The sequence below is a fragment of the Penicillium bovifimosum genome (assembly GCF_028826915.1).
Source record: "Penicillium bovifimosum strain IBT 22155 chromosome Unknown utg000001l_segment0_segment0, whole genome shotgun sequence".
Taxonomy (NCBI): domain Eukaryota; kingdom Fungi; phylum Ascomycota; class Eurotiomycetes; order Eurotiales; family Aspergillaceae; genus Penicillium; species Penicillium bovifimosum.
The window spans coordinates 2,892,184-2,914,181 of NW_026622710.1; the positions used below are offsets into that span (position 1 = coordinate 2,892,184).

The 21,998-nt window shown below is 51.3% G+C and overlaps 10 protein-coding genes across 10 annotated transcripts; 3 read left to right on the forward strand and 7 right to left on the reverse strand.

Annotated features, from left to right (window-relative positions):
* Positions 1 to 1,480: 1,480 nt before the first annotated feature.
* Positions 1,481 to 2,984, forward strand: N7515_001100 (CMGC/SRPK protein kinase; the record flags this gene model as incomplete). The annotated part of the gene is made up of 2 exons (XM_056661844.1): positions 1,481 to 2,054; positions 2,095 to 2,984. The coding sequence occupies 2 exons, from the start codon at positions 1,481 to 1,483 to the stop codon at positions 2,982 to 2,984; spliced, it is 1,464 nt and encodes a 487-aa protein (XP_056527010.1).
* A 763-nt stretch (positions 2,985 to 3,747) lies between these two features.
* On the forward strand, positions 3,748 to 4,280 carry N7515_001101 (YjbQ family protein; the record flags this gene model as incomplete). The annotated part of the gene is made up of 2 exons (XM_056661845.1): positions 3,748 to 4,023; positions 4,122 to 4,280. The coding sequence occupies 2 exons, from the start codon at positions 3,748 to 3,750 to the stop codon at positions 4,278 to 4,280; spliced, it is 435 nt and encodes a 144-aa protein (XP_056527011.1).
* A 281-nt stretch (positions 4,281 to 4,561) lies between these two features.
* N7515_001102 (zinc-finger domain-containing protein) lies at positions 4,562 to 5,335 on the reverse strand (the record flags this gene model as incomplete). Its single annotated transcript, XM_056661846.1, has 3 exons — positions 4,562 to 4,690; positions 4,744 to 4,911; positions 5,000 to 5,335. 3 exons carry the CDS (start codon positions 5,333 to 5,335, stop codon positions 4,562 to 4,564), a joined length of 633 nt encoding a protein of 210 aa, XP_056527012.1.
* Positions 5,336 to 5,596: 261 nt separating this feature from the next.
* On the forward strand, positions 5,597 to 6,383 carry N7515_001103 (uncharacterized protein; the record flags this gene model as incomplete). The annotated part of the gene is made up of 3 exons (XM_056661847.1): positions 5,597 to 5,679; positions 5,731 to 6,097; positions 6,147 to 6,383. The coding sequence occupies 3 exons, from the start codon at positions 5,597 to 5,599 to the stop codon at positions 6,381 to 6,383; spliced, it is 687 nt and encodes a 228-aa protein (XP_056527013.1).
* A 357-nt stretch (positions 6,384 to 6,740) lies between these two features.
* N7515_001104 (putative dephospho-CoA kinase) lies at positions 6,741 to 7,553 on the reverse strand (the record flags this gene model as incomplete). The annotated part of the gene is made up of 1 exon (XM_056661848.1): positions 6,741 to 7,553. One exon carries the CDS (start codon positions 7,551 to 7,553, stop codon positions 6,741 to 6,743), a length of 813 nt encoding a protein of 270 aa, XP_056527014.1.
* A 399-nt stretch (positions 7,554 to 7,952) lies between these two features.
* Positions 7,953 to 10,581, reverse strand: N7515_001105 (Lipase class 3; the record flags this gene model as incomplete). Its single annotated transcript, XM_056661849.1, has 8 exons — positions 7,953 to 8,161; positions 8,218 to 8,660; positions 8,724 to 9,173; positions 9,406 to 9,420; positions 9,562 to 9,830; positions 9,886 to 10,222; positions 10,281 to 10,446; positions 10,497 to 10,581. The coding sequence occupies 8 exons, from the start codon at positions 10,579 to 10,581 to the stop codon at positions 7,953 to 7,955; spliced, it is 1,974 nt and encodes a 657-aa protein (XP_056527015.1).
* A 1,023-nt stretch (positions 10,582 to 11,604) lies between these two features.
* On the reverse strand, positions 11,605 to 12,639 carry N7515_001106 (cleavage and polyadenylation specificity factor subunit 5; the record flags this gene model as incomplete). The annotated part of the gene is made up of 4 exons (XM_056661850.1): positions 11,605 to 11,888; positions 11,955 to 12,202; positions 12,262 to 12,513; positions 12,599 to 12,639. 4 exons carry the CDS (start codon positions 12,637 to 12,639, stop codon positions 11,605 to 11,607), a joined length of 825 nt encoding a protein of 274 aa, XP_056527016.1.
* A 354-nt stretch (positions 12,640 to 12,993) lies between these two features.
* N7515_001107 (uncharacterized protein) lies at positions 12,994 to 16,377 on the reverse strand (the record flags this gene model as incomplete). The annotated part of the gene is made up of 2 exons (XM_056661851.1): positions 12,994 to 16,080; positions 16,147 to 16,377. The coding sequence occupies 2 exons, from the start codon at positions 16,375 to 16,377 to the stop codon at positions 12,994 to 12,996; spliced, it is 3,318 nt and encodes a 1,105-aa protein (XP_056527017.1).
* A 764-nt stretch (positions 16,378 to 17,141) lies between these two features.
* On the reverse strand, positions 17,142 to 17,615 carry N7515_001108 (putative BYS1 domain protein; the record flags this gene model as incomplete). The annotated part of the gene is made up of 1 exon (XM_056661852.1): positions 17,142 to 17,615. One exon carries the CDS (start codon positions 17,613 to 17,615, stop codon positions 17,142 to 17,144), a length of 474 nt encoding a protein of 157 aa, XP_056527018.1.
* Positions 17,616 to 18,761: 1,146 nt separating this feature from the next.
* hdaA (histone deacetylase hdaA) lies at positions 18,762 to 21,838 on the reverse strand (the record flags this gene model as incomplete). Its single annotated transcript, XM_056661853.1, has 15 exons — positions 18,762 to 18,956; positions 19,016 to 19,122; positions 19,184 to 19,263; positions 19,333 to 19,424; positions 19,482 to 19,574; positions 19,628 to 19,691; positions 19,749 to 19,796; positions 19,848 to 19,959; positions 20,010 to 20,217; positions 20,283 to 20,398; positions 20,454 to 20,566; positions 20,617 to 20,755; positions 20,811 to 20,824; positions 20,880 to 21,168; positions 21,226 to 21,838. The coding sequence occupies 15 exons, from the start codon at positions 21,836 to 21,838 to the stop codon at positions 18,762 to 18,764; spliced, it is 2,283 nt and encodes a 760-aa protein (XP_056527019.1).
* Between the last annotated feature and the right edge of the window lie 160 nt (positions 21,839 to 21,998).

The window sequence follows — 21,998 nt, forward strand, 5'->3', positions numbered from 1 at the left end:
TGTCTCGTGTTAAAAAAGGGGAATATACCCTCCCCCAGCGTCGAGTTCGATCCCAAACTCACCTATCAAGGACGTTATTTCTCTTCGTCAAAAGGTCGAGAAAATGCGTAAGAAAACCGATGCAATTGGGACCGACCTTGATGCTTTTAAGTCTCACTACATCTATCACGATACTTCGTGGACCAGTCTAACGAATAACAGTTATCGTCCTGATCGCCGCCGAGATTCTCGTGGCTGCAATCAACATTGTCGTCGATCTCTATGCTGGAGTAGATTAGAGCGACAGATAACGTGCTCATCAATCACTCCACGCTTGTCGCGGCACTCAAGCTCGCCGCGAACGCTGGTCTATCATGACATGTATTAGGGCATATCTCTCTTATGTCATGCATACACTGCATCCCTTTCTGCATCAATAGTCAAGGGACACAGCTGCATGTCAGAGGCAAACATCCTCGAACGTTATCTCCTAAATTACGCCGTCAGTTGGCTCCAATTTTGGAGAGAAGCCTCGCTCTCGCGGAAGCGGGTGCTCAGTTGAGTCAGTACGGGACCGACAACATCAACATCCTCAACCTTCAACGACGGAAGGAGGCAAATAAAACCAAGAGGAGGATTAATATGGGGGACCGTATATCCTGTAGCAGTGCTAAAAGCCACATTAAGGCTCGTGATGATGCAGAGTTGGAGCGAGAAATCCGACTGCGAAGAAACGGTTCCTTGGAGTTTCGACTTTACTTGCTAATAGGGCCGCCGAGGCGGCGCGGGAGGAGGCAAATTTAGAATGGAATTGATGCGGTAGCTACTCATTAAGAGCCTACTTGCGAGTGGATTATAGATACCGTTGGTGGGCACTGATAAATTGCAATTGAAATTGATGGGTTTGAGATCTGGGCATTAGACTGGGTGGGCATTAGACCCCTACTGCCCTAAAACGCCGCAAAGGCGGTGGGTAGTTATTATGCCGGGTAGCTGAGTAGATCTGTAGATCTAGATCAAGTTGATATTATCATTATCAAACTCATAAGGTAGCACAGGATTCAATCCCCTAAATCTAAAGTGATATTGATCCGTCCATGGAAGTTGCTGGAGGGGGGGGAGGGATTGCATTTTCTGCCAGAGAAATCGGGGGGCGGAAGGACAGGAGTATATTTCATGGCCACCTTAGTTTGAAGGAACACATTATTTAACAACTGCACTTATTTTATGTCTCATTGAAAATCCCTGATTCTTCATCTAAACCGAATATCTCAACTTTTGCAGCCGCCAGCCATCTAAAAGTCCGCCAGTTTATGCCGAGATTGACTAGATCGATTTCGTGGCAAGCCAAGACACCAACGCGCGACGCGAGACCGATCTTGCACTGGAAGTTGCGCAACCCCAGCATATGTTGGCACGTACTTACATTAAAGCCCGACGTATTCAACGACCAGTCTGCGCTTTTGTTTCAAATCATCCGCCTGTCCGCAAGACGCCATTTATGTCCACTTACACCTCGAAAGCAGATGAAATGAGCCACGATACAAACAGATCCAGTGGATCTGGACCGTCGACCACGGGACCTGGTAAGACCCAGTACAGCTTTATCGAGTTCATCGAAGATTTGGACAACTACTGTCCTGGGGGGTATCACCCTTTAACAATTGGGGACGCCCTGAATGGCGGCCGGTATCAACTAGTTGACAAGCTTGGATACGGAGGATACTCGACTATATGGCTAGCCCGTGATCTACGAATGGATAGATACGTGGCATTGAAGGCGATTACCGCCGATGCCAGTTCTTCTACACCTGAGGCTAGTCTTATGCATTATCTTGGGAACTCACCGTCGACACCGGGCCGGGGAATTATTCCACCCCTTCTCGACGAATTCTGGGTCACTGGCTCTAATGGGAAGCACAAGTGCATCGTCACTCCACCCGCACAGATGAGTTTGTCCGATGCTAAAGAGGCTTCGACTTGCTGTCTTTTCCCGCCGAAAGTTGCGCAGTCAATTATCGCTCAGCTCATTCGTGGGGTGGCCTTCCTACATAGTAACGATATTGTACACGGCGGTATGTGAAGCTGATAAATGGATTGAGCTGGATAGCCTAGCTGACCTCGACTTCTTCCAAGACCTTCATCTAGGTAACATTCTAGTCCAGTTTCCCGAATCCATCGATCGTTATTCCACGTCGGAACTATACGAGAAATTTGGAGAGCCTGAGTCAGAGGCCGTTGTTCGTCTCGATGGGATGCCGTTACCAAATGGAATACCTGAACATGTCTTTATTCCAGGCTGGTTTGGCGTTCGCGGCAATGAGATTACTCTTGGAAAGGACAGAATCTTCCTTAGCGACTTGGGGGAATCTTTCAACCCTTATAAAACGCCTAGGTCTTTTTCGAGGACTCTTCCTCTCCTCCAGCCACCCGAGGCTCGATTCTCTGATGAGCCTCTCTCCTTTCCCTCGGACATTTGGACACTCGCCTGCACTATTTTCGAGATTTTCGGCCAGCGACCTTTGTTTGACGCTTTCTGGGCAACCGCTGATCGTGTCACCGCGGAACATGTCGAACTTCTCGGCATGTTGCCCACTGAGTGGTGGAAGAATTGGGATAAAAGGTCTGAATGGTTTAACGAAGAGGGAGAAGTCGGTGGGGCAGCTAGGAGTCATGATACCGTGCGCAAGACCTGGAATATGAGGTTTGGCTACAGCATACAGAAGCCTCGAGCCGAGGCGGGCATGGAGGTCGTGACGGAGAGCGAGAGCAGGGAATTTGAGGCGATGATTCGCTCGATGTTGACCTTCCGGCCCGGGGATAGAGCCACTGCACAACAGGTATTGCACTCGGAATGGATGAAAGGCTGGGGTCAACCAGCTCTTGAAGAGAGTGAGAGTATACTTCATACGGCCGCCAAGGCAGCCCCAGCAGCGGAGGCCCCACTCGATGAAGATGCCTGTTCAGGGCGGGCCGGGCCGGAAGCAAAGTCGGGGTCAACTTAGGTTGGTCCAAAGAATCGTTCAATGTTCTGCCAATAGATCGAACGTAAAACTATTCCGGCATACATGACAGTTGCCGCTCTTCCCTGTCTCGAATGAGTCTTCGGAATAGAAGTCCACAAATTTCCGGCAGTCATCCCCCGAGTCAACGGGTCATTCCTTTGACTTATGAGGTATTTGTTTGGGGTAAGGCCCAACAGACCCTAGGTATCTTACTGAGGATGTTAATCCCATGGAACAGGAACTAGTGACATATCGCCGTCCATCCGAAGCAGAGGTATTGAATCCCCCCTTCCCCAAAAAGATAGCAAAATAGCATCATTTCCCGATAAAAATGTGTTGCAAGACAGTGACCAACCGCATCGTAGGAGTCGTCATCTTCAGATACTTATACCAGCATCTGTAGATAATCGTCCCTCTTTCCCAGGCTTGGTCGTAAGCAAGACGTTGTATAGTTCATGGTCTCCTGTCCCCGTCATGGATGACAAATTGACAATGCTCTTCTTCTGAGGCATTCTGCATTGTAACAACTAGGTGGAAAGAGAGACATAGATTCAACCGAGGGAGCCATTTTCTGCGTGAATCCCATAGGTTCTCATATTTACTATGTTGTAAAGATGTTGAGGTGTCCAAGTAGGCAAGTACGTCCTCCGATAAGGATGACATCAGACAACCCCACATCCCTCTTATTTTCTTCCCCTCTATCTCAACAGCATACTCAGCATACTCAACTATACCATCTCCCTCAATTCCCCCAAATTCCACCATGTCCTGGACCCAGAAGAACTTCACCCTCCCCACCCGCAGCCGCGGCTCCTACCTCATCACCGACCATGTCCTCCAAGAAGTCCCCGAGATCCGCGACTACAAAATCGGCATGCTGAATCTGTTCGTGCAGCACACCAGCTGTGCCCTTTCGCTAAACGAGAACTGGGATGACGATGTTCGCGCCGATATGAGCGATGCACTCGATCGCATTGCGCCTATGGATAAAAAGGGAAATCTGTATCGTCATTCCGCTGAGGGAGAGGATGATATGCCGGTATGTATCTACAGTATTTGGGACAATGTTATGCTCGCTATCAGAGTATAGCTTTGGCTAGATCTTGGACTTGGGGAATATGTACTAAATCGGAACAGGCTCACATTAAATCGGCCCTCATTGGCGCCTCGGTCAATATCCCTATCACAAACGGTCGCTTGGCGACAGGAACGTGGCAGGGTATCTGGTACCTGGAGTTCCGGACGAGTCGACACAGCCGCAAGGTCGTCGCGACAATTCAAGGGCAGAAGGCTTGACTGGGGGCCGAGCGTGGACAATTGTGATTTATCTAAGCCTTGGCTACGATACAAGATCGAAAGAAGTTGGGCTTGCTAGACGGTCGACATATGACCTTCATTATATGAGATCAATCAGATGCAACCTCGGAAGTGGCCGAAATAGTACATATTTTGAGAACAATACCATCATCACACGATCAAATGGCGGATCCATTCATCGATATTCTGTACATGGCCTCGGGCCCAAAATCACACAAACGCAAAAGTGTTCAACGCCGATAAAGAAATCTCATGCTAGTCTATCGCTGCTCGAAGCCACCCTCTGTCACACGCTGGGACTCGTTCACCTCGGCGGCATCGCCAGTGGGCTCAAGGGGGTAGCTGGTGGCAGGCAGGGACTTGAGGTAAGCGCGGTGCTGCTCGTGGGCCTGAACAAACGTTAATAAGATATCCAATAAGAGCGGGGGAAGAAAGGACGTACGAAGGGAACGCCGCAGTATCCGCAGGTAGCGATCTCGGGCTTGTCGGTGTTGATGAAGACCTTGGGGTGGCCGAGAGGGCCACCACCACCATCGCAGCTGACAACCTTGGACTTTGTCCAGCGGACGGGCTGTCTGTGAATGAGGTCGATAGCGGCATATGGTTGCGGCTAAGTAGAAGTCAGTCATAGATCTCGATATATGCATTGCCTACCATTGCCAATGGCATAGGCATTGCTAGTCTCAGTAAATCCGCACCTGCGCTTCCATGATGGTTTGCTCGAAACGGGGTCCAACCATGGCCTTCTCGCGCGGCTGCTGGCTGGCCGCCCAGGTGGTAGCCCGGTTCGGGGCCTGCATGCTCCGGATGCGCTCGCCGACTTCGGGTGTCTCCTGGAGGGCAGCATCCATTGCTCCGAAAGAGTCGACAGGGGTGGCATTGGTAGCAGAGACGTTCGGCACGGGCTTCCGCGGGGTCGGGTCGTTGGCTTCAGTAGAACCGTTCAGACGGGGCACGGTCGAGGAGTAGGCGCGAACGACGAAGCGCGGGCGGACCGACGCAAAGGTCGTGAGTCTGCGGCCACAGGACATCATACTGGGCAGGTTTCTCCGGGGTGGTTGATTAGGACAGAGGACAAAAAGAGCGTTGACAAGCGACCAGGTGCAACCGGCACTGAATAATCCGCGAGGTGTGGTTTGGTGGGTGGCGACCGCCTGCTCTTTCTAGATAGCTCCACCTCGTGCACTTTCTGCCGCAACATTTTAATTTGCGTCAAGAACTGGAGAAAGTGTTTGAGACCTTTGTTCTTTAATTCTGACGAGATTGCACACTTCGTCTACTCCTACTGTCCTACAATGTCTGACTCTTTACCTCCGTTATCCCCGTCCTCCTCGGCATCCCCGGCATCGCCGGCTGGGAAGCCCGGAAAGACCATGTCGTCCAATCTATTGACCATGAAGGCAAGATTAATAGGTTCCTGATCAAACAGGCTTGCAGCTAACAATATTGTACAGTTCATGCGACGCGCTGCAGCTTCGAAAGAAAGTCAAACTCCTCCTTCCGAGCCCACTTCCCACACATCTAAACGCCCGCGTCTGTCCACCGAAGCCGAGAGTCCTCGTGCCTCCGATATGGAAGCGATCACAGCTGCGCTTGCGGCCGAGGAGGAAAAGCGACAGCAGGCCCTGGCCCGAGCAGCTGCAGAGGCTGGTGAGACCCACTGGGTGTTGGACGTTCCCCCTGCGCCCCAGGCCACCAAACAACCTCTTGTGTTAGCGGCAGACTCGTTGGACGCAGAGGACCAGGGCTGCGGTGGACGACGGGCGTTTGGAAACTTCAAGCGCAAGGAGCGCAAGGTCAGTACCTTTCTCATTTGGGTTGGTGTTATATACTCATTTCTTACAGGAAGTATTTGCGGAAACTGGGGAACAGTATACCGAGGAAGAACAGACGATCATGAATACAGGGGATCCGGAGGAAATTGAGAAAATGCAAAAAGACAAGCTCAGAAGATACAAGCAAGCACGCCAAGGCCCAAAGCTCTCTGACCTCACCAGCATCTCTGGATCTGGCCGAAGTCGGATGGTGGGAGCACCGTCATCTGACAAGAAGAAGAAGAAGCGCAAGAGCTATGATGCTTGATCTTCCACGGTACTTGGCTATGAACTGGAATTTTTTGGATTGGCGTTTGAACACTGCATGCAAGGCGTCTTGGGGTTTGGAGTCCATCGATTTACAGTGACTATCACTATTCTTACCAACAATCACCTGACCTACCTGTAGGTCCAGGCTCGTCTCGAACCGTGATGATGTATATACCCTGTTTATACTACAGGACGTGGTAAATTTGAGCGTCCACCTGAATAGACACTCTCTCTGGTCTTCGTCTGTATAATCAGCTCGAATGATACTCAGTGAGCCCGAGTCAGGTTAAGCATTATATGTACAGTCCTGCACAAAGACATAGCACAGTAGTAGAACATATCTTCAAAGTGGAAGCTAAAGCTTCGACTTCTCCTCCCGCTTCTTCTTCTCCCACCCCTTCTGCGTCGCAAAATTGACAATCAAATTCCAAGCCGCAACCCCAACCCCAACGGGCGGCACAACCAACAAAATCCAAGCCCACCACCTCGGACTCGACGCCGAAATACTCCCCATAGCCTCCTTGACCGCAACCTCCAACTCCGCCTTATCGGCATCATTCCAAACAACCACGCCCCGCGCAGTCCCCGTCCCTCTGAATTCCGCCTGCGTCGCCTTGACCCGCACATCCCCCTGACTCATTACCCTATTCTCCGCATCCTCGGCTGTCAAATGCGCATCCCGCGCCCGCAGACGCGCCATCTGGATCTCCGGATCGTGAACGCCGACCACTATCACCGTCCCGCAGATCAGATCCATTCCGCTCTCGAAGAGGAGTGGCACGTCTAGCACGACGGCCCATTGTCCGCGCAGGTAGTGGTAGATTAGCGCTTTGTAGACTTCCCAGCGGACGGCGGGGTGCACGATGCCGTTTAGGACTTGGCGGTCGCGTTTGCGCTCCTCGGTGTTGCCGAAGACTCGGCGGCCGAGTGCTGGTCGGTTGAGGGGTTTGCCGTGTGGTGTGTCTGGTGCATCGTTGAGTAGTAGGTCTGGGGTGCTGGCTCCGAAGTAGTTGACGATTGCTTTGTAGCCGGCGGTGCCGGGTTCGACTACTTTGCGGGCGAGAACATCGGCGTCGATTATGGGGAGGGAGTAGGGGGGTGAGGAGAGGATGGTTGAAACGGTGGATTTGCCCGTTGCTATTGAGCCGGTGAGTCCGATGATCAACATTTTGGTGGGAGGTTGTAGGTGAGTTGGAGTACGGCAGTTGGAGAGTTGTACGGAGTAGAGTTAAGATCGAATGCGGGGAGCTAAATAGCCTCGGCCCGCATGACGCTTTACAGAGAGTGACGTCTTGATAGTATGAGACTGAAGGCACTGATGACATTTCTTCCTAGCTCAGAAATTATCTCGCTATATATTCGATTGTACCTATCAATCTTCAGAGAGAAATCCTTTTGTCGGTCGCGATCTGACTCTGAGCGACCGACGAATATCGGCGTGCGGCATAGCAGAAGAACTGCGAGAGAGCGCATACGCTCAAGCACGTCGAATCATTGCCCCCGAGACTGTAGACAGAAGGGAAGACGCGGAACGCGTAGAATTGGTGTCAAAATCCCATGACCAAGTTCAAGTTTCAGGTAATCCATGCGAAGTGTCCTGTGCTTGACCCTTCCACCCAACATTCGGCCACCCCTTAGGTAGCGAGGAGAATGGTGGCAGGGCATAGCGATCATCGCAGCCGCCCTCCCACGGGCAGTTTAGATCGCACAGTCCAAACACTTTACAGTAGCATTCTGCTGCATTAGGGCAATGTACAGGCTCCTTTCCAAAGATCACTGGACCAGAAGTTAGCATTCAATCACAAGCTATGGTCGAGACAGGAAACACATACTATGCCATGAATATTCCATAATCCGTCCACTCAGATCATCCTGCAACGGCGTGTTCAACAGCCAAGTGCGGAAGCGCTCGTAGTCACTGAGCGGCCGTTCGAGCACTTTGTCCCGGGAAACGGCAAATTGCGCACAGCAGGACACGCCCACCTCCTCGGGGATTGGGGTTCCCGGGAACAGCTCCATGAATCCATTTTTGAAGTATTCGCCTGCGTGTACGTCGTTGCGATGTGTATCCGTCAGAGGACGGATCTCTGTCGGGCAACCAAGGGTCCAAACACATCGGAGGTTGACATATCCTTGTTCTTGTAGATATGGGATCTGGAAGTTGCGGAGGGGAGGCACGCCGTCGTAGTATGGGTCGTCGTTGTGCCACTGATAGCGCTTGGAGTGAATGAAGAGCATTGTCTCTGGTAGGTTGTCGTAATTATCGATGATGTAACTGGTTCAGTAGCTCGAGTTAGTATCGTGTATGGGATAAGGTATTCTCGCATGTCGGACTCACGTCAAATATACCATCGACTCTCGCCCTTTGTTGCGCGTCACTGTCAATCGCGCGTGCTTGTCGTCCACCACGTAGATACTTTTCGGCCAGTCGGGGAAGTACTCGGTCAACCACGACGTGTCGTCATGTTTCATACTGGCGACAACCATAGTCTTGTGTTTTGATTCGGGATGAGCCAGCTCATCCGTCTTTGCATGTTGCTGGGCATAGGTGTCGGTATTGACGGTGGCCTTGGTAGGGAAGAATATCAGGTAAATGGCGAGGACGATAAAGATGGTGATAAAGATAGCCTTCAATCGACTGCGGCGACGGGGACCCTGGGGCCCACTAGGAGCGAACAACATGGTGGATGGAGGGCGCGATGCCCAGTGGTCAAGTTCATTGGGGAGGTGAAAGTGGACAGTTCGGGCAGATCGAAAAGTCTCCACCGTGGGGAAGGGAGAAGTCGAGCTACATCATCTACATCAGGTGACACTAATAAATACATAAAGCAGTATTGTAAAGTATGTAGAGTGTAGAGTGTAGAATATATAGTAATAGAGTAGAGAGTATGTGCAGTTATACTGTTATTGGAGATGAGAGAAACAAGTCAATGGTCTATCTCGTTGCCCTAAAGAATCACCCCAGTACAGCGATAAGTATGCAACAAGTAACAACACAACATACTACATCTGATAGGTACCTAGAGTACTGCTTCCTGTTAACTATTCAGTTGTTAATGTGTTGCTTTGTAGGTATAAACTGGTATATATAACATAACTTCATAAGATCCCATATACATCTGACCTTGTCCTGTCCAACATTGACCTATTGGCATGCAGTAATATGCCCCAAGTACCAACTGTGTGCATCGACATTAGGACTCAACGTCCCTGCATTGCCATCCCTCGAGCCAACGCCTTCAATGACCTCGATATCAGACGCTGTCACCGGCACATCGTCGCCGCTGGTAATCCAGTACTCCGGGCTGGAGTGGCTGAATCCAACAGCCGCAGGTGGTAACTTGGGCACAAGGTCCTCGGTGTGCGTAACTCTCCAGATACTACCCTGGTTCGTGATATACGTAGCCAATGCCTTGTTGCCCACACGTGGCTGGCCGTACGAATACTATAGTTTCATGTAAGTAAATCTGGATCAAGGCTGGGTTCATCTCGCTACTTACCACATTTGGAGCATATCCCGCGTTTCGCAGAGCTGTACCACCCAATGCTGCAACGGCGGCACCGAAACTGTGGCCGGTTAGAACGAGCGTGTAGCCCGAGTATGTGGCCTGCGCGGCAGCGATCTTAGCCGTGAGATCGTCTGCGACGGTCTCCCAGGATTGCAGGAATCCATCGTGCGCTTCGCAGCCAGGGCATAGGCTGCTGGCATCTGTGAGATCGAAGTTGATGTTCGCGAGCCAGGTGCTTAGGGTGCGACTGCCACGGAAGGAGACAACGAGGAGCTGGTTTGTCCTGTCCACAGCGAGGAAGCCTGCCACATTGCCATAGCTGCAGGACCTGTTACCGGTGTTTAGTAAACAGGATCTTGTACATGAAATTCAAGGCTAGCACATACTTATCAAACTCATAGAGAGTTTCTGTATCAGCAGCCTCGACTAAGGGACAGTTGCCTTCCTCGCAAGAGAGTGCATCGCCGGTCGAGTTGATATTGTTGGTGCAATATGAAGCTCCAGCCCATTGGGAGTATAGGGTCAACTGAGCAAGCAGATCAGAGGATACATCTATTGTTTGCGTGAGCAATGAGAAGAATAAGACAAGACAGATCTCATACCTCGGGGAACCCAGCGAGCCGGAGCAGCAACCGCCAACACTGCAAGGGCAGCAACACCTGAAAGCTGAGCAAGAAGACGCATCATGGATAACAGATCTCTTTCAGATTAAAGGCTCCCTAGATGAGCGAGTACGCACACACACAGAGACACACAGTCAGGAGCAGCTGCGCAGATACAGCTCCTTATGTATGCTCGGCGATTTGTGGATCTATATAGATCCTCAGGACCTCCATGTGGCATGAGTCGCAGCTTCTCGCAACTCCTCACAGCTCCTTTGAGCGGGGTATAGTTCCGTTTGTGCATTGCATAAAGCAATCGCCAAGTACGATATTCCCCAGTAAGATCTATCTCCGGCCTCAGGGCGCATATTTCACGCGTGACCGGTGGAATTCCGGTGGGATCGACATGGAATTCATGCAACTGTTATGCAAGAATGTAACCTATCCCGCGTGAGCATCGGCTACTCCGAGCTGTATGGCTCATGGCTGAGTGTGGCGGGGTAAGGCGTTTCTTCAAGATATCGATCGTGAGGGGGTGTGCCTTGCAGGGAACGGACGGAGTCGAACCGCCGAAGATTATCCTCCATGTGATAATCTCTCCATGAAGACAGGATTGGGCACTTTGCATATTAGGCGGACACAGTTATCACGGTTGTCATTTTTTAGTTGTCTTTAGTTCTGCTTGGCATTTCCATCGTGTCCCGGCTCTTACATGGTCTCATGCACTTTGAGTGTTGAGCTGTTCGTATCCCCTAGGTCGCGAAATGGTGTCTATGATCCAATATATCAGAGGACTACGGTATCAAGATCAACTACTCCATATGGGGTAATGAATTGGAAGATGGGATGATCATTTGAGTAGAACTGATTAGTGAGCAGGCTGTTTCATTCCCATCTCCGTGCTCATGTTAGTCTTGCTTCTGGGGGTATGTTCGTTCTTTTTCACCGCCGAATTGTTGGAAGACGCCTGCTCTTGATATTCCTCGGTGCCAGTCATAACCGTAACTTGTTTATCATTGCCGCCAGCCATAGCCTAGGCCCGGACATGCAGTCCTGAACGGAGGATAGGCTGGGTAAGCGCTTGAGGTTCAGTGAAGGCCACTCCCCACTAGTGGTGAGATTCGATCTTCATACCCTCCTCAACACCATCCATACTAGTGTCATTAGGCTCACCACCGGCAAGAACCCGGGTGCGGAGAGGCACACCGTTGGCCATGGGAGTGCCAGGAGTCACCGAGACGACGTTGTCATTCTCGTCAACCATTTCAAAGTTGTATCGTGAGAGCAAATGTGGGATCGCTGAAAGCTGGGGTCCATAGCGAGCGGTGTTGTCATACAATTCGAAGAGAGGCACAGCGAGAAGCTTCATGTTCTTGGGGACCGAAAGGACCTCTGTGAAGATTTAAATTGTGTTAGCCACATTCATCTGACAGAATCTCACAGTGGATAAGGACTCACTCTTCTTCGGAAGACGAATGAAGTACAGCTTCTTGCACTCCTTCGGGCGCGTAACGTGTGCCGGGAGGAACGGGTACATGAAGGTCTCAAAGTTCGGGCGCCACCACTGCGCAAGAGTATCGCTAATTTCCCAGTCGGAGTTGACACCTTCACCAGAAAACTGCGAGCCGACAGGCGCAAGGCGCTCATTCAATCGCTTCTTGAAACCCTCGATTTCATCGTCGTCGTGCTGCAGGTAATCACCTGGCCTGAGAACTATTAGCAATTGATTTTGGTGAGGGGCACCCAGATGGGAGCAGATACATACAGCTTGAAGAAAGCGTTGGCAATCTGTAGCATCAGCACATGGGGGTGGTTGTGCTCATGGCAAACCAAGATTCCCTCACAGGTGCGTCGCATACCATGAAGACCATAGTGCTCCTCAAGACGCTTCAGTCGGGCCAAAACAGAGGGGTCCTCCTCAGGCTGTGTCTCCTTGGTGCCGAATGTGTAGTTTGACAAAGGATACAGGCGGATTGTCTCCGGCTGCTGTGCGGAGAAGTCCTTGGGGAGGATGGGCCTAGAGTTATCGTATCAGCTTGTTCCGAGAGTCCGAAGCTGCATCATCAAAGCAGCAGTATCAAAAGAAAGGACGGGGGCCTTACGGGATACTGCTCTGAAGAGCTTCTCCTGATTCAGTGGCCATGTTGTGTGTTAGTTGTAGTTGACGAAGGCGATCTCAACCACTTATCGCCTTATCAACAGAGATGTGGGACCTTTTTGTTGACCGCCTTTGGGACGTCACGGGTTAAGGATTGTCCGACGTCCCGTTCCTGTTTGTTGTTGGCCAGTTGACTAACGCCTTTTGCAGCACTCTAGATGACTGCCTAGTAGCAAAGTTCAGCTCTTATGCTTGGTCTTGTTTGAATAGTACTTAATTCTCTAATTATTCAATATTGTGACAATCCTCGGAATACACTATATCCCTACTCCCCAATGACAAATATCACAGCTCTTGCATGTAACCAATCAACACCGAACCACTCCGCATGTATGCTGTTCACAGTTTGGCATCAAAATCCTCATACACACTGAGGTCCACCACTGGGACAGGACCAGTGCTGATAGGCAGGCTCGCCTTGAAGTTAGGCACATCGCTAATAACAAAGGGAGTCGAAGCCTTGTCAGAGCCATTGGTCACGCTCTGCTTATCACTGCTAGAGCCGAGTCCCAGCCCCTTCAACTGGGCACCAAGAGTCTGCTCTAGTTTCTCGAGAACAGGCTCTATCTGCTGTGTGGACTGGCTCAACTCCGTAGCCAGGAAATTCTTCACAATGAAGAGGACCTGTGACTTGTCCACCACTGTCGTCTCAACTTCCTCGAATGCTGTTGCGAAGCGAGCAGCATCCACAGTGAAGCCGGCGGCTTCGAGCTGCTTGCTCAGGGCTTGGACAAGAGCGGCCCGCTGTTCAGCTGTCTTGTTCTCAGACTGCGCGCCTTGGGCGTTAAGGTGGGTGGCCAGTTTGGCACGGGTCGTCGAAGAGGGATCAATATATTGCCTGTAGAAGGCAACAAGGTCGGCCTTGGTCAAAGTGCGCACGTTGGCTGCGTCGGTTTCGTGCTGCAGGAAATCAAAGCACTCGGATCCGATATGCGACCAGTATCGGCCGGTCTCGGAGCCCAGGTTCTTGAGCTTTTCCAGACGCTTGTTCACGACACTGCGCTTGTGACCCTCGAATTCTTCTTCGGGCATGTTCTCGAGGATGGGGCCGAACCCGCTCAGGAAGCTCTCAATGCGTGATTCAAGATACTGTGCCGGGCGTTCACTTTGGATGATGACCCGGTAGCCGAGAATGGTAGAGTTGTAGCGCGCACCGCTCCACACCACATATCCGAGCTGTTCCTTGCTACGAAGCTGGTCGAATGCAGGTTCGTCAGTCAGCTGCGCAAATAGCTGGAGCTTCGACCGTAACACATCATCAGAGAAGAGTCCGATGTACAAATAGTACTCGATGCAATGGTTGACATTGGCCGGGTCCTTAAGAGTCCGCGGGTAGACATAGTTAGAACCGGGAGGGAGGGTCACGTGGCGGCGCATGTACCACTGCGACGGAGGAAGATGGCGGCCTCCAAGGACCTTTTCGATGGAGTCTGTCATGCGCAGAGCATCCTCTTTGTATAGATTTCCATGAGCCAGGACTTCGATGTGGGTTTGCTCAAGCAGCTGGGGGAAGAACTTCGCCACATCCTCGCACTCAACATGCAGCAGCTCCTCAAGGAATTGCTCGTTGTCCCAGCCTCGCTCGACAAGAAGATACCGAGTATAATCGCCCACTTGGTAGTAAGGCTGCTGGTACTCGGCATTGCGGAATGCCCGCGTCAAGCGCTCTTTGATAATGTTGAAACGGTCCTGATTGATTACCAGTCCGCGCATGGTATTGAGTACTTTGTCCAATAGAACAGACATCTTGTCATTGTATCCGCTCACGGAGATATCCAAGCCCGTGGACGTGGCCGAGAGATGGTAGCCCAAGCCAGCAAGCTCGGCGTCGTAGGAGTACTCATCTAGGGAGTCTCTCACCAACTCGGTGTAAAGCTTCGTCTTGATGAGGTTGCGGGGTGTGGTCCATGCCAGAGCATTTCGAAGCGTTACCTCGACAGTGGCCTTGGGCACCCAGAAACGGTCATCTTTCTTGAACCACAACCGTACTCGTTCATCATGGCGGATCAGCTTAGGGAAGTTGGCTGGCTCAGCAACCTCCTTCTTCTCTACTGAGAGTCTGGTCGGCACAAATTCGTTCTTGTGAGGCATATGCACGTCGGAGGTGCGGGTAGCTTCGGTCGACTCTAGGGCCTTCTGGAGCCCACCCAGGAACTCCTGTGGGATCTTCTCCACTTTGTATTCAGTACCATACCACTTCTCCTTTTGGTCCCACGTGCCCGGGAAGTCCTGGGACACAATGAGTAGGCGGAAGTTGTCGGCCCGCAAATGGCTGAGTGCCTTCTTGATCAGCTCAGGATCAAAGCGTCGCAACAAAGACTGGCTCAGTAGCCATTCCCTGGGGAGGGACTTCTGCATGACACTACACAGGCGGCTGGTAAACCGACTGGCGGGGGTCTTCTGCTTGAACCTGAAATCGACCTCGGCAAGGTTCTTCATCTCATCGAAGATCCACTGCTCTGGTTCACGCTGCTTGATCATGGCGATATACTCGAAGACCGCCTTTGCGACCTCCTGGTACTGCTTCAGACCCTCGGGGGTCAGGCGCACGGAAATGGTGAAGAATGCCGCCCCAGCGCAGACAGGCATAGCACCTGCAGACAGGCCATTGGTCCATCCCTTGGCCTTGAGGTATGACAAAACACTGCCAGGACCCTCATGGCCAATCAAATGGCTAATATACCGACTAGGCTGGGTATCATGCAATTCCTCCTCGTCGAGAAAGGGGAAATACATGTCCATGGTGCGAGTTTCCATGACCGGCTTCACAAACACCTGGGTGCACATGTCCTTCTCGGTGAAGGGCTGTACATCATCCCAGCGGTTCGGAGCAAGATCCTTGTTTTCGATACCAGAGAACAGCTCGGTGACCCACTGCTCCAAAGTGTCCAGAGACTCTCGACCCAGGACAACCAACTTCGCTCTGTTGGCCGAGTAGTGCTTCTCGTAGAATCGGATAAACTCACTGCGCACTTCCAGACCGCGTTTCTGAGGATCCTCTTTCAAGGTCTGCAGGTTACCAGTGGAGAAGTGGCTGTAAGGATGTTTAGGATTTGAGAGGGACTTGTTCAGTTGCATTAAGCGCCACAGGTCACTCTGGAGGTTCTTTTTATTTTCGGAATCCACCGCTTGCAACTCCCGATCTAAAGTTGATTCAAGGAAAAGCGGGGCGATGAAAAACTGAGCAAATCGGTCCAACGCACCGTAGAGAGGCGATTTGCCCTCTGCCCCATTCTCGACTGCCAAAACACCGTTGTTTCCGTTTGTCGTCTCGGCAGGGGTGCTGTCTCCGCTGGATTTGGGGGTACTAGAGTCACCCGTGGCAGACACTTCAAAGAAGTAGTTCGTCTCGGTGGCAGCTGTGTAGGCATTCGACGAGCCGGAATGGGATGTGAGGTATTGGTTGTATGCATTCTCTTTGGGGTACTAAGCCTCGGCAATTCAATTAACATTCATCTCAGCTGGACACGTATCGATAGGCCGTTGAATTACCTTTTTCGTGCCCATGAACAGCAAATGTTCTACCGCATGAGCCATTCCAGGCATGTCATCTTCATCGGAGAAGTTGCCAACATTGACGTTTACCGCCGCGCTGGCCTTATCGGTGTCCGGATCATGGACCAAAAGGGCCTCGAGCTTGTTCGGCAGACGAATGACCCGATATGAACGATCATCAAGTTCTGGCTTCTCCAATTTCTCTGTGATACGCTCGACCTGGGCCATGATTGAGGGAGTGGCGGTAGAGTGAGGGGTGGAATGAGAGGATGAGCGGCGGGACCAATGCAGAGGAGAAAGGATCGGAAAAGGTACGGGTATGGAACGGAGGCTGATCCCAGCAAGTCGCGACAACAAATCGGGATAAGGACGAGTTGAGCTGTGAATGAGACCTTTGTGACACAGGTTTGCTGCACAGGAGGACCTTGGAGGCATTCAGTTGCCAAGGGGAGAGGCAATGACGTGACTGATAAGGTCAATGCGGTCAGGAATTCCAAAGAATCCAAACACGAAGCCGTGTATATATAGATGTATGGAGGGATATGTATATTGTCGTAAACTTATACAGATGAGGGGGATTGTGTTGTAAAGTCAACCGAGGGAATGGGACTGGCTTAGGTCGATCAGGCCTAGTCCGAGCTCGAGAATATTGCCCAGGTGCTCACCCAAGGCGGTGATAGGCTCCCCAACCCTAACTAATAAGCGCCCCTATCACCTAAGGTGGCGTATTGGTCTAAGGCAGACTAGGTGTTGACCTATTGGGGGGGAAGCTCTTGATTAAATGGTATTCAATCTTTATTATTAGCTACATACACGCCGTGACGCCAACTGACTGGTCCCCATGTCGAGGCTCTGCTTTGCTTTCCCTTCCCCCTGGCCCCTGCTACCCCTGCAAGCTCGGCTGGTCAGACCCACTGTCACCCACACGTGTTGCACTTGGCCCCATCATATTCAACCACGTTATATACCATATATCACACAGAGCCGAGCGCTTAGCACTTAGCTGCACAGAGGTTCAGATTGATACTCGAGTCCGAGGTGCAGCTCTTGGTCTGGCTACCACCGGGGTTGACACCCTGTGGCCAGCAGATCTTCGAGCAGGTCGTTTCGGTGGGCCGCACGACAATCGTCTTGCCGGAGAATGGATCGCCGAAGACATCGGACATGTCGTACCAGACGGTGCCTGGATCCAGAGTGTAGGCAAAGTTGGTCTGGGGGCTGCCATTGTACAGGCCGTTGTCGACGGTGGTGATCTTCAGCGAGATACCACCGGAGGCATCGTCGTGGTGCAATTTCTCGGTGTAGCTGCCGCCTGCCGGGATGGTCTGCTTGGGGCCAATACCGCCACCGACGGACCAGAGATAGACGGGGAAGTCACAGTGGTTGGTCACGACAGCGTTGCCGACGGCGCTGGCAAGAGGCGCCAGAGCGGCAACGGAGGCAATGACTGCAGTAGAGAAGTGCATGTTTGAATCGGATTGTATTGATGTTTCGATGAATTGAAGTCTGATTGTGCTGAGGAGGATATCTCTGTCGGGAAGGATCGATGGCTCTTTATATAGCTTTTCTGTTGGCGGGTTGGACACCGCAATGCTAACATGTCTCGCTCTTTCATTCGACCTAGGTATAGACTCGATCCGTCTGGAGGGTTAGTCCTCGGAAGCATCATACTTGACCCGCCAAATCCGAGACATTCCATCCCAAAGCAACTTGTTGACGAACTGGAGCCACTTGGGCAGCGGTCAGGCCATCCACCACAGGGCCCGGAGGGGCAACAATTCGTAAAATCGTAAAAGAACCCCGCATCGCATGGTCATACACACTGAAGGTTCCGAGATAGATTCGCTTGAAGCTTCATGTAGAGGCAAACTCGACAGACCAAGCCATGGGTGCAGACAAAAGAATACGATGTCTCAGAACGCTTCGACCAAATCTCTAGATGCGGTTGCGGGCGAGAATGGCTCCAGTGGAACCGCACGATCACTTGAACATTTGGATCATGCCAAGAGCGGAGAGAAAGAAATAGTGGTCTCGGTCTTCATGCATAGATCAGAACCATGGTGTGCGCTGCCAGGGTTTCTGGGGTAAAAGGTGAGACACCGTTACATCCCAGGGACAACATGCAGATCAACGCTCCATCGAGAAAGTATCTATACGCTGTAGGTCTCCAGATTAGTCTGCAGTGGGCAGTACCTTGGTCATAATATGACTAGGTCCTCGACTTATGGTTGGTTGTGTGTCACAGCAAGCATGACTGTCTCATATTTCACACTCTAGAAATCAAAGAAGTGCTGATATCACTCTTCGATAGAATCTCGCACCTGGTATCTGCCTAACACCAGCTTGTCTTTGTTGGTGGCGAAGTTGGTGGTGGTGTGTGTGTTCAAAAGCGCCTTTACTGGCTTATTTTAGTTTGCGGGGAAACTTTGCGCGGAGCCATGGTTCAGCTAGTTTTCAAGCTCATGTGAGCCGCTGTATCGTTATGCAGTGGCTTCGAACTATGTCATGGTACATTAGGCTATGAATAGAAATGCCTCGAATAGACCATCATAGGAGTCCCGACAAGGAAGTCTACGGGATGTCGGCATTCGCCCGAAACATTGGGAAATCAATCAAGAATCTTCCTCCGTATCCTCATCCACGTGGTCGGCACGATCGGAAATCCATTTGTACACTTCTTCTTCATGCGCGGCCAGCATGTCATTCAGTCCCGTGCGTGGAGATCGGATCAGTTGTCCGTACCGCTTGGATGGCTTGCGGTCAACGTCCCAAACGCCGTGGGTTCTTGAAACAAAGATAAGGGAGTTCTGTAATACACGAATGTGAGTTGAAACATCGCCAATGTGGGAAATTGTAAACAACATACCTCGCGATACCACTTCGAAAGCCAAGTCTGGGTGTTGGATGCGACCGCCTTGACGGGATTCTCACACACGAACGAGACCACGCCATTGACACGCTTGTAGAGATTTTCTACTCGGATATTAGCAAGGCTACGGCCGTGGACAGCATGAGTAGTTTGGCCTAAGCTTACCCCTGTTCATCAACAAGTTCACTACGCCGACGAAAGCGTTGCCGACGCCGAGTAAGAATATCTCGGTTGCATGGTGCGCACTTTGATAACACGTTAGCTCAATATGAACCCAACCCTTCTCGGTAGATGTTTAGTTGGTTGTGACTCACTCGATGTAATTGTCCCATAAGTATCCGGCAAGCTCTTCGGTGGCGGCCGAACGGTCCTCATCCTCACTAACGCTCTTGAATTGATCGGCAGCCTGAAAGCACTGATATGAGCTGCTATCCCACAGTAAAGAGACTACCAGTTGACTTACCCCCTCCCGAGTTGCGTGCTTGGGAATATTGACATCAATCACCGCGTAACCCTTTTTCGCAGCCCATTTAACGTACTCCTTGAGTGCATCGGCCTTTGAATGTGTTAGCAGGGAGGTAATCTCAATCCTGATCTCCAATAACCTACCACCCAGACATCGTGGGCCTCCAACTTATTAGTAACAAAGTGGCCTTGTCCATACATCTCGGGCCTACACAATGTTAGCTATACGACCTGCGGCTGATTGGAAGAACACAAGAACACTTACGGGTCGTGGAAGATGACAACGAGTGGCACGGCCTGGGTGTAATTTGAGCTGCCAGATGGTGAGTACTCGAGAACGTTCAGATATAATGGTGAAGCCTACCTGGCTAGAACCTGTTTCTCAAAGGACTTGGATATGCTAGTGCGATAAATCCAAAGTGGTACGAGCTTGCAGCTTTCATATAGCTGGCTCGCCTGGTAAAGGCGCAGGATATCTAGACAGGGCATCAGCTCTGTTGCCTGATCAGTGATCCATGGGTCTTACCATGAAGCCGCTCGCCGCGTGGCGCCTGGGCGAGCGTCTTGGGATACAGACAACTCCAGTACTTGGACTGGATGCTTCTCACTTGTCGGACCGCGTTGACTGCTGAGGTGGCGGGGATGTTGTTCGTCAAACGCTCGGGAGGTTCTCCCATAAGGGTCTTGGTCACAGCGAGAGCCGACTTCGAGATAGACTTGAAGTTGTATCCACCCTGCGTCAATGTTAGATTGGCAAAAAGCTATCGGAAAAGAATATCCTCTCTACCTCCAGACAGACCGCGACCTTCCCGTTGGCCAGAGTCATGAGCAAGTGCGTCATTTGGGCATAGCAAGCCGGCGAGACAAAGCAACCTCCTAGCACATCACCCGCGGCAGCGTCAAAGCCAGCCGAGACTGTTCTGGTGTCAATAACGATCTTATCGATGTTAGAATGTTCGGGTAATCTCACTGATAATCAAGTCGGGGTTAAATTCTTGTGCAATAGGCATCACCACTTCATGGAAGGCGAACATGTAGTCGCCATCGCCCATACCCTGATTGGGCCATGGAATGTTGACGTTCCTGAGAAGCGTTAGCTTATAGTCATCTCATATGCTTGATCATTGACTCACTTTCCGACTCCTGCACCTTCGCCACAGTGATCCCAGTCTCCTGCGGGGCCTCCCGGGTAGAAGTGGCCGTCTTGGTAGACATGGATTGAAACATAGAGAACGTTCGGATCATCGTAGAATGCCTTCTGAATGCCGTTTCCTGTGATTTGTGAGCACCAATCCTCGAAAGACGGAGCATTGACTCTCCAGCGTACCATGGTGAACATCCCTAGCACAACAGTCAGTGTGGGTGGACGGGCAGGGCGGCTATGTAATGTACTCACCAGTCAAGGATCATGATCTTACGACAGGCGTTTCCTAATTTATTTTGGCAAACACGTGCGGCAACAGATACATTGTTGAACAAGCAGAAGCCCATCGCAGCGTCGTCCTCGGCGTGGTGACCAGGTGGACGGATGACGGCGATGGCATTTTTCACCTTACGTTGTGCGACCGCCAGGCATGTCTCGATGGCTCCTCCAGTACTCAAGATGGCGGCACCGAAGGTCAGTTTGTTGAAATAGATGGAATCGCGTTCCTTCTCCAGCTCAATAAGCACCTCGTCGGGCATATCTATGCTTCAGGTCAGTAAAGTTGCAAGCCAGTATTGCAGGTCGTGGCAGGCCAAACCTTCGGTGCTCCGGACGAATGCATAGTGGGCATTGGTATGTATTAGAGTGACTTCCTCCCTGGTCGCATCGCGAGCCTCGATCCGTTGCAGGGTCTTGGGCGCCAAAGGTCGACTCGATTCTGCACTATCGACCAGACCAGCGTTACAAAGTTCTTTGTGAATGTAGTAGATACGCCGGGGGTCCTCTGGGTGAACATCACTCTGTGGGCGAACCTCACAGTGGTAACGCATGCGAATATCATAACAAAGTCCTGTGGCAAGTGATGTCAGGGGAAGACCGGACTTAGGCATGTCTTCTTCCGACCAGTCCGAGTTGGCTTCAATTGAACTATCGCGTTTCAACGCTTGTTCAGCAGCAGAGCTTGCACTATCACTGATGGTAATCACGCCTTCAGGAGGGGAGATGCGAGTAGAGGTGATGGTCTCCCGAAGTTGAGATTTCTCAGAGCTGGGTGATGGAGAGGCAACAGATTGCGAGATGAAAGAAGGAGCCAGCGTGGGGTTAGATTCATTGTTCAAATGTGTCGGACGATGGCTTGGTGTGAAAGCTGTGGCGGAATTCAAATTAGGAAGGTGGGAATCACCCATGATTGTGTCATCGTCACCGTCCATTGTGGATGAGAAAACCACAGGTACCCCTCGTTTTGACTTCAAATTCGGCCCTTATGAGTTCATTACCAAGCGCTTCCACAACAGGCGCGTTGGGCTGTATCGCAACCTTGAATCTTGATATCAACCCGATATTGATCGAATTGATGCTTCTGCTTGAGTT